Consider the following 10,511-nt stretch of genomic DNA (forward strand, 5'->3'; position numbering starts at 1 on the left):
GATTTGTTGCATCTCCATTTTCTAAATTAATTGGAACACGCACAGTAGACCTGACTAATATCTGATTATTAGTTAGATTGGTGTATTTCTTTATCTAGCAGATTCTGTTTCAAACGTTCATCCCGCGCACGGATGTTATGTCATGACTTGCTTGTCTCTCTTTTGTAGTTGGCCACATCCGTTACGAATGACACACATACAAAAAAGAGAAAGGGAAAATAGCTAGCTAGCCAGCTAGCAAGAGCTGGCTAAGAACAGTGAGAAAACTCCTTTTAAATCACAACTTTTGTGGTGTTTTACGAATTATATTCCAGTATTTATGACTATTGATGTCAAGTTATTTTGGTTAGCGCGCTAACAGTAAGCAATGATAGACATTTGAAAAGATTTAGCTGTTTATTTACCGTTAGCCTAGCAATTATTAGCTTGCTGGCTAACCTAGCTACAGTGTATGCTAACATCGGCTAGCTCACTTACACTGCCAAGGAAATAGTTAGAGATAGACAGGGCGACTAACGTTGGCTGGCTAGCTATTCTAGTTAGTTCATTTGTTCTTTTATTCGTGACTTTTTGCTCCCGACTAGAATGGCAACCTCGGCCCTGTACGCTTGCACGAAGTGTAACCAGCGCTATCCCTTCGAAGAACTGTCGCAGGGCCAGCAACTGTGCAAGGTTTGGAGTGGGTCCTCCGGGATCAGTTTCACTAGCTAGTAGCTCGCTATTTAACCTAGCTAGGTAATGCTAGCTCCCCCAAATCTGGCAAAACGAATGACTACGTTGAAAGCTAACTAAACGTTGTATATCCGTCTCGGGTTCCAACTACTTAGTCTGTGGAATTCCATTCCAATGAGTGATTAACTAGCTACCCAGGTTCGGTCAGTTTAGTCATGTAAACAACGAATATTTTTGTTAGGTTACGTAACAGCTTTATCTTTGCAACCTGAAAACGCAAACGTCCACCTTGCTGGCTAGATAACGTGGAAGATGCGTAGTATTCTGGAGGGACTTGTGTCCAAATGCTTCTGAAAGATAACGTTAGCGGGTAGCACTGTGATCATATGTGTGGCCCTTGGTTTAATCAGCAGTAATGGGATATACCCTGATGTTATTATTGATACCTTGATTGAAGTAGTTCAGTGAGAAGAATGGCAGCAACAAAGATCTTTTCCATTTCAAACTACAAAATGTATTGGTGTATTGTTAATATTTTGTACAACAATTGTCCTTGAAAAATCAGTAGCAAGTGCCACGCAGGCGAAATCACTTAACACACATTGTTTCTTGTGTAAATACAGGAGTGTCGCATTGCACACCCCATAGTGAAGTGTACATTCTGCAGATCGGAGTTTCAACAAGAGAGGTATGACCTTGTTGGCCTGCATGGTACTATACCCAAAGCTTATCTCTGTAATGTAATCTGCTCCTTTTTTACTGTGAAGATAATTTCCATTATTTTAGTTGTGCAACTTTTGAAGATGGAGGTTTCAAGGCGAATATTTTGAATATAAAGTGGGCTATTCTGGATTTTATTCTGGAATTTGTTTGTGGATAGTGTGCCAACCTAAATTTTCTTCTTTCACAGCAAAACTAATACAATTTGCAAGAAGTGTGCACAGAATGTAAAGCAGTTTGGGACGGTAATTGACTTTTGAATCATTTTTAATTCTACAAAGCCTTTTCCTGGAGACTTAAATTATTGGCCTTTATTGGTGGTCAGAGGTCTCAATTCAGGTTATGTTTGCCATGTTGTTTTTGCAAAACCATATGTGTAAATGTTCTTGTTTGACATCTTGTCTTTATCTTACAGCCCAAACCCTGCCAGTACTGTAACATCATTGCAGCATTCATAGGGACAAAGTGTCAGCGATGTACCAACTCAGAGAAAAAATATGGTCCTCCACAAACCTGTGAGCAGTGCAAACAACAGTGCGCCTTTGACCGCAAGGAGGAGGGCAGGAGAAAGGTAGGCATACACACACTGTGTAAATATGCATTAACTCGTTACTTGGTCTAACGTAGTCTTTGTCTTTTCTCTGGTCTCCCGTCAGGTGGATGGTAAGCTGCTATGCTGGCTCTGCACTCTGTCCTACCGCCGGGTCCTACAGAAGACCAAGGAGCAGAGGAAAGGCTTCAGCTCCAACTCCTCTTCATTAAGCGAAAAGGACCACCACTCCAGACAGCACCATCACCATCACCAACAACACAGACACAGCAGTACCCACCACAAGTATGCCCACAACCTGGGTCCCTCTCTTTAACATAGACTACGGCTCCTCTGTATGAGGTGTTTGTTGGCCCTGCAAAAGACATATTGTATAAATTATTAATCTCAGTGTTATTCATCTTACCAGAGATTGAAAGGGACATGTTTAATCCAATTGTGTGATAAGTAGTGTGTGTGTGTGTGTGTGTGTGTGTGTGTGTGTGTGTGTGTGTGTGTGTGTGTGTCTGTGTGTGTGTCTGTGTGTGTGTCTGTGTGTGTCTGTGTCTGTGTCTGTGTGTGTGTGTCTGTGTGTCTGTGTGTCTGTGTGTCTGTGTGTCTGTGTGTCTGTGTGTGTGTGTGTGTGTGTGTGTGTGTGTGTGTGTGTGTGTGTGTGTGTGTGTTACAGACTCAGTGGGAGCCTCAGTCCAGAGCAGGAACAGGGACTGTGGAAGCAGAGGTGAGACATACTTTCCTTGGATTCACATGGTCCTGTTCCTTATTGACACATAGCCCTTATTTGGCATGTTTTGTGGAGCAGTTACAAACCGTGGTGCACTAGGGACATGATCAAGTGCTGATGGAGTGTTGGTGTCTAAAGTTTTGCATTGCTGTTGATTTTCCTCGCAGCCATAAATCCTCTTCAATCCAGAAGGAGACTCCAAAGAAGAAACCAAAACTGGAGATGAAGCCATCCAATGGGGACAGGTACGAGATGGCTGTTAGTTAATTTACTGAGATTCAAGGTCCTATTATATGCACTTACAGTAATTACTTCATCAGGTCACAGTGTGTTGAGACTCTGATACCCAGGAGCCAGTTGCACCAACATGGCTTGGGCTTGGTCATAAGCTAAACCGGTCTTAACTTTCTGGGCGTAACTTTAAGACCGTGGCATCAACTGGTCGTAACCACTATTTTCACTAGGAGTGTAAATTCTATGCCTACCCATGTCTAATTTTAAAAAGTTTCCATAGGCTAGTAGGCTAATGCTAACGGATGTAAATAGTTAATCTCAATGGCGTGTCTGATCTATGGAGGTCCTCTCTTCTTTTTTGAGGAGTGGTGTTGTCTGCTGTCTTGGTCAAATATGTGACAAAAATGGCAACCATTGATTGAACCATTGATCGACTAACATGACTTAATTGTCCATTAAGTTGGAAATAATCTAAATTGTCAGTAATACTGCAAGCTATGACCACATTTGTTAGCATGTTTTCATTTCTTGCTTATGTATTATGTTAGTAACTGCATAGCTTTAGGATATTTTGTAACTGGGAATCTGTGCACCTTCGTGGTCATCAGACAACTTTCAATGAAAGTTTCCTCACTTGGAGTAGATCATGATGTAGGCCTAGCTAAAATAATATCCCCTTCTGCAATAGAATGGACTTGCGCGTAGCAATGCAACCAATACTATTTGGCAACAGTTTATATTTTCACATGGATGTGCGCTTCTAAGACTGGCCTTAGTTAGCCTTAGACTACTTTGCCACACCCCAACCACCTAGTTGACTGCCCTTTGTGGAGTTTAAACAAGGTCAACCTTTTATCAGGTTCTTGCTGACACTTCTGGGCAACGTGGGTAGAATGCACAGCTCAGTAATAGATTCACATCCCTTTGCAATCCAGGTGTTCTTGGCAGTGGTGCAAGAGGCTACAGTAGTATGAGAGAATTATCTGAGGCCAAAGAACTGGCAGTGCTACCTCTGCCATTCTAATACTGCCTCTGTCTGTTCTCCCTTCCATCAGTAGTTCCATCACCCAATCTATGGATTCTGGAGGCACAGACAACTTCATTCTCATCAGTCAGCTGAAGGAGGAAGTGATGTCATTAAAGAGACTTCTTCAGCAGAGGGATCAGACTATCCTAGAGAAGGACCGGAAGGTAACATGCGTACATGTGCACAACTCACAGGATTCCATAACCCATCTTTCCTACATACCATAAACTACTGTACCATCCATCAACATCTGTGTCAGAAATATCATGTCTCTCATTGCCGTGTTTTCCTCTCAGCTCACGGAGCTGAAGGCAGACTTCCAGTACCAGGAGTCCAACATGAGGGTAAAAATGAACAACATGGACAAGGCACACAAAGAGGCCATGGAGGCACAACAGGTGGGACCAGAAACAACCCCACAACAACGTGTCTGAAACCACCTCACAAAAAGAATGTGCCTGCTGATTTCAACACTTCTCCATCGTGTCAATGCACTTACTGACCCCACTCGTGTCTTTCATCCTGCAGGGTAGAAACCGAGAGCTGTTGAAACAAGTGGCCGCCCTCTCAAAGGGCAAGAAGTTTGACAGGACGGGGAGTTCACTGCTCCTACCCTAACAACAAGCCCTGCCAGCAGCGGCTCCGAGTGGCTTCATTGTTTCAGCACTGTGAAAGCCTGACGCCATTCTTCCTCTCCCTCCTCCGTTTCCTCAATCATTGCCATCATGTTCAATTATGTTTTTTTTTTGTTTTTTTTACTTGCTAACACGGTGAACATGCTGTACATGGAATTCTACTTTCATGACGACCCAACGATAAGGACACCTCCTCCAATCATCGACATGCGCAGAGTGCTTAAATCAGGGGATCTGCTACCTGACGTGACTGGAAGGAGGAGTGGAGGAGACGACCTCATATTTACACTGCCTGGGTAAACGGCGTGGTCAACATCGCAGATCCACTTGGATCTCTGATGTCATGCAATTTTATTTATTCAATTTTAATATTTCTTAGCTTTTTATGTTTCCTCACACATACTCAAGAGTATTTCCCAAATTTGGGGATTTTTCTTCTACAGCAATTCGTGTACCATATTAGTTCTATTTTTCTAAATGGACATAATTATGGGAGAGGGACTCCTCCTTATTGGAGATCCTTCTCAACTTACTATGTATGCAACTGTCGAAAGGGTGACCACAGCATTGCTGGCCAGCAGCAGAGAGTTCTCTCGACGTTAAAGTCCAAAACCAACCAATGAACATTGAGATATTTTGAAATCGTGTTTTGTAGAGAGACACCTCCAGGCTGCCCTCTTTCTCACTGTGTGACGACTTTAGTGCTTTGCTGTTTCTCTGTAGTGGAACGATTGTAATACTGCATGACTTACTGCCATATACAGAATGGCATTGTGGTCTCATGTACTGTAATGTACTTTTTAGACTTATTTTTATTTTTATTTAGTTTTTTTAAGAATCACATGTAAAGGTATTACAGGGGTCAGCCTATGTATTTAAAATGTGTTGCTTGTAACTGTTTTAGTGAGTATTTGTAAGGTAAGGCTGGTTAATGATAAACATTATGTAGAATATGCTTTTTAAAGGAACACCTTTCACTTTGCAGCTCTGAACCTTATAGAGCTGGTTTCATACTGTGGCGTACAATTTCACTTTTGTACTTTTTCCAAACCCAATGTTTCAAAAATATTAAATCTGGTTAAACAAGTTCTGTGTGTTTTTTTTTTTTTCTGCGTATAACGCTCTTTAGCAGATACCGAAGAGCCCCTTCCTCCCTGCATGTGCTGTTGTAGTGTCCATTTACTGTGTATGTTGTATGTTGTCTGTACCTTCGTTCATACCAACGCCATTGACACATCTGGCCGCTAGATGGCGCTAGTTTATTTGTCCTTTTCTGCAAATTATATTCATAGAAGGCAGATATTTTATTGCTTAGGTGCAATAATAAAATAACTAATCTTAACTCTAGAAAAGGCATACATAAAAGTGATCCAGCATGACTCCTGACTTGTCTTGACTGCTTGTTATGATGAAATTGGATTCTTGAGTAGTTGCGCTGTGTAGAACTAAACTAAAAGTGTATTTTGAAGTCATTAGCTCATTAGTCTCGTGACTGGCTGTTTTGAAAACGTTTCTATCGTGTTTGCATATTAGGCCTATCTGTAAATAATTAAGCTATGCACAAACAAAAACATCGTAGTCTAGGGATCTAGGGAGTGGTGTCTGATCCTGCTGGATGGTGAGTCAGGCTGAGATCAACAGTCAGCCACGCACAATGATTTAGCTTATCCGCTCCCCCTCTGCCAAGCTCCTGTCAAGCTGTTCTATACATCTGAAAGCTGTGATGCAGCTATCAGTTTCAGATTATACTGTATGTTGAACAATATTGTTAGCTGGAGGTCATGACGTTTTCAGCCATCATTTAACTCCGAGGGAAGGCCTAACTGAACATAATTTTAACAACCAAATACTGTCAGTTATTGTCAGTTACTGTTACTTTCAAAGTTGTAAAATATTTTGGACCTGAGCTCAATCTCTATCAAATCGTCCCTCACCAGCCTTTATTCCCTTAGAAACATAAGAACAATTTACAATTCCCAATGCCGCTTTTAAGTGATTTTAAGAGACATTTTAAGTAGGCCTATGCCATTTAGAAAAAATGGAAGATTAAACGGCTTTGCTCATTACTTGAACTAAGGACTTTGAACTGGTGCTGAGGTCAAGAGCTATTTAGCATGCACGTGACTGTTACTGTATTGTGTTGTGCAATGCTCCATAAAGCCATCATGATATTGGACTTGGATGTGGGTGTCAGAGAGGGGGTGTGTCAATCAATCTGCTGACAGTCCAAAAGGAAGCCAGCAGCTACTGTCTTCTACTGTACCTGTCTGAACCTTGTCTCCATGCAACTGGCAAGACACCCTAGAACCTTTGTTGGTTTAAAAGAGGCTAGGGATTTGACAAAGTAAACTCATGTATTGTATGAGGGCTTATTATATGAGCCTGCACATTAATGTACTGTACATGGCAGACTTGTAGACCAGCTATTTCCACATGCAGACCACCTACCTGTTACTTTCCCCCTACTCTGGGGAGATGAGGGGGCTAAGAAAGGCTTCACTGGGACAGGGACTGTGTGTTAGATGAATATTATTATTTTGTGTTGCAGCCAGTGGGAATGATAATCCACTGTTGTGTGTAAACCATAGGGTCAGGCAGGGCAGAGAATGACATGAGCAAGGGTCTGGAAGGAAGGTGCAGCAATGGGAACTTGCTGTGATATTCACTGCTGAGGGATGATAACATACAAAGGAGCAATTGCTGAATCATTAATGCAGTCAAACATGTTTAACTGAAATACAGGAACACAGAATCAGCAGCAACAGCCTGTAGATAAGTGCAACATTGTCATGTTGATTTGGAAATCTTTGGTGAGCAGGAAATCACTACTTCCAATGATTGTGGAAATATTTATTTTACTGAGCAATGAAATATTGAGAAGTGAAGTAATTTTTGGTGTCTTATACACTATGAGCTTTTCGTGTCTTTTAAAAAAAGGTTTACAGGCTTATCAGCTGGAAACACTCCCAGTTTACTGCGCTGTAAATGTCAGATCTGTTATTAGGTCAAAAGTATGCTTGGCTTGCTAAGAAAACAATGTCCGATTCCATAATGGCGTTATGAGCTATTATGGGTTACATTTTACAGTATACTTCAAAACAATTATCAATAACGGTCTTACATTTGACCTTCCCTCTATTCAGTCTGTTATATGACAAGAGTTAGGAATCGAAGGAATTTCCAAGCCGAGAATGAGACAAAGATATTTTATTTATTCCCCATTATAATTAACACATTCTAAGTGCATGATTATTTGATCAAGACTCTTACAGTGTATGGACAGTCAACATACATTGGTGATCTTCTAGAACTACATTGGCAATCTTAACTGGACTATAATCTAATTTCTCAAGGTTTTCAGAGAACATCAGACAACTTCAGGAAGTACTGTGAATTCTGGATGTTGAGTAAAGATTCAACTGGGTGTGATCCTTGTGAGGGCTCTGAAGTTTGGAATGAATGACTATCATATCATTTACATAGCATCACAATCAATAATAATGTCACTCAACCCAAAATAAGTATGATGAAACGACAACAAGCATGATTAATCACCGGGAACAGAGAATTCTGGGAGGGTGTGACAATCACTTCTCTTGATGACCTTTGATCTTTGACCTTTGAAGATGATTTACTATAGGCAAACTTAACTTCCTGCATAATGCTGGTCATCTGTGTTAAGATACACAGCATATGGGGCGATACGTACAGTAGATCAGGAGGTAGAGCAGTCGGCTGGGGATCACAAAGTCCCTGGTTCGATCTCAGCTTTCAGTGTTGTGCTGAAGTGTCCTTGAGCAAGACACTGAGCCCCAAAATCGCTCACGTGTGGCACAGTGGTATGGTACCTAGTACCTAAGGTCTGCGGGCCTTTCTGTGTGGAGTTTGCATGTTCGCCCCATGCTCACAAGGGTTTCCTCCCAAAGAACCCAATACGAAAAACCTGCAGAAGAACAGAAGCTCTTCAGTCGGGTCCCTGACTGTGGCCGAATAAAGAACCCACCCCTCGGGTCCTGTAAATAAATAAATACTAGTTTATAGCTTTGTGATTGCTGCAGGCTGAGTGTGACAATGATGCAATAGTGTTGAGCACCTCTAGACTCAAATGGACATTGATAATGTGAAGCTGGTTGACGTTGAGGTGTGGTGATCACATCTATCTTTTCAATTCAAAACAATAACCCTAACCCAAAGGAATGATGAACAAGTGATGGACTAATTGCATCAGTGCCGTTCAGTCTTCTTGGAAAGGTGTCCACCACCAACAGTCCTTCTCAATGCAAATGAGATATATCAAGGAGATATACCAACCCCACCCTCAACATACAGCAGGGGGAGCACAGAAAATAGCAAATTAAAGATTTAAATAGGTGACTGAGACATATATAGAGAGATATACTTAAATTAGATTTTGATCCCTTTGTTAAACGTTTTCATCAAATGAACTGGCTGACACTAGCTGCTATAGAAAAGACTTTTAGTAATTTTCAGACTGGTTGTTTATCAAGTTGCTGATTATGTCAAAATGTCTCATATAGACCACCCTGACTCAAGAACCAGAACAGGAAGGTTTGTGGTGTGTGTAAAGAGAAGTGAGAGTCCAGTGTGTCAGGCTCAGCCATGACTGGAAAAACAACACTTTACTCCACCTGCCCATCTATAAAGCTGATAGCGCAATAACTATAACTGTGTCAGCTGATGCGGTGGTGTTATTGTTGCTGGGTGAGACATACTGTATGGGAGGAGGAGAAGGCTGACATGAACTGAAATAATTGGGAAGTGTGAGTGTGTGTGTGTGTATGGGTATGTGTGGTTTGGTGAGAATTTCTGCTGAGCCATTTGTCTTATCGTCACTGCACTGCTCCAATTCACCGTCTTGGCGTATGCCTGTCCCACCTCATCTAAACTTCAACTTAGGACCTGCATGAAAAGAGCAGTTAAAATAGAACTTGTGAGAACTGATGTTGATGGTATACCAGAAGAAAATGAATTAATATACCAGCACTCACACGTGTATGCAACAGATACTAATGTAGGGCAGGGCCCCTGTAGTTCTGTGTTCATGATTTTCAGTGTAAAGAAAATAATAACTGTATCCTCAGGATGATCTGTGAGGGATGGTTTCATCTGCAAATGATTTAGCCCGCAATCAACAAATCTTCTGCACACACATGCACACACTCTGATGCGCCAGATGGTTTGCTTCGCATAACCATCAGGGAACTCTCTATTAGAAACTGTTTGGAAAAGGGCAGGCACTTTCAAAAATACTTGGCAGGTCATTGGATGAACAATCTGTCTATCACCGTCACACGCTAACTTCAAACGCTCCTCGCTGTCATCACACCTAAACCCACCCAGCGTAGCTGTTTGTATTTCAGATTCCTCAGATCCAACACTGATTGGTGAGATCGTTTTCTGATCTGACAGAATTGGATCTCTATGGAGAATATCCGGACTGATTTACGAGAGAAACAGAATGTGAGCTTTCGAAATCAGGATGGTTTCATGAGGCTACACTCGTATACCCACCTGTACAACACACACACACACACACACACACACACACACACACACACACACACACACACACACACACACACACACACACACACACACACAGTTGTATAAGTGGGACTCATGTAATGTTAGGCATAAGATTGGACACCTTCATTTCTGACTGTGTTGTTTTGTTATTTTATCTATTGTAATATGATGTCCACTCACATACTGCATACTCTGTAATGATGCAGGGAATAGATGGTTACTTTGAGAACTACTCAAACAAGCGCTGGCCAGCTCAGGTTCATGGGGTCAAGGGAGATGAATGTGCGTCATAGGATTACGAGATCTTTAGTTTGCTGATGATGCGATTTCTATTATTTCAGGTGAGCATGGTGATATTTAGGCTACATGTGTATAAAAGTGATATTTAAGTTACTATGGTGGCAA

General features: G+C 41.6%; 1 protein-coding gene across 3 annotated transcripts; it reads left to right on the plus strand.

Annotated features, from left to right (window-relative positions):
* The first annotated feature begins 212 nt into the window (after positions 1–212).
* On the plus strand, positions 213–5,628 carry fam76b (family with sequence similarity 76 member B). 3 transcript variants are annotated; one of them, XM_084449906.1, is made up of 11 exons: positions 213–257; positions 585–672; positions 1,296–1,360; positions 1,583–1,637; positions 1,808–1,963; positions 2,049–2,227; positions 2,610–2,660; positions 2,831–2,908; positions 3,953–4,088; positions 4,221–4,322; positions 4,453–5,628. In XM_084449906.1, exons 2-11 carry the CDS (start codon positions 586–588, stop codon positions 4,540–4,542), a joined length of 999 nt encoding a protein of 332 aa, XP_084306032.1. In that variant the 5' UTR covers positions 213–257; position 585; the 3' UTR covers positions 4,543–5,628. The 3 variants fall into 3 exon arrangements, with proteins under 3 accessions (XP_084306032.1, XP_084306031.1, XP_084306033.1); XM_084449905.1 differs by having other exon boundaries at positions 219–672; XM_084449907.1 differs by having other exon boundaries at positions 219–672; positions 3,956–4,088.
* Positions 5,629–10,511: the final 4,883 nt, after the last annotated feature.

Source organism: Borostomias antarcticus (genome assembly GCF_949987555.1).
Source record: "Borostomias antarcticus genome assembly, chromosome: 15".
In the NCBI taxonomy this organism is placed as follows: Eukaryota; Metazoa; Chordata; class Actinopteri; order Stomiiformes; family Stomiidae; genus Borostomias; species Borostomias antarcticus.

Coding starts and splice junctions, on each gene's coding strand:
- fam76b (XM_084449906.1), top strand. CDS start 586: ATGGCAACCTCGGCCCTGTACGCTTGCACGAAGTGTAACCAGCGCTAT. Junction 1,638..1,807: donor ATGTAAAGCAGTTTGGGACG/GTAATTGACTTT, acceptor TTTATCTTACAG/CCCAAACCCTGCCAGTACTG. Junction 4,089..4,220: donor TCCTAGAGAAGGACCGGAAG/GTAACATGCGTA, acceptor TTTTCCTCTCAG/CTCACGGAGCTGAAGGCAGA.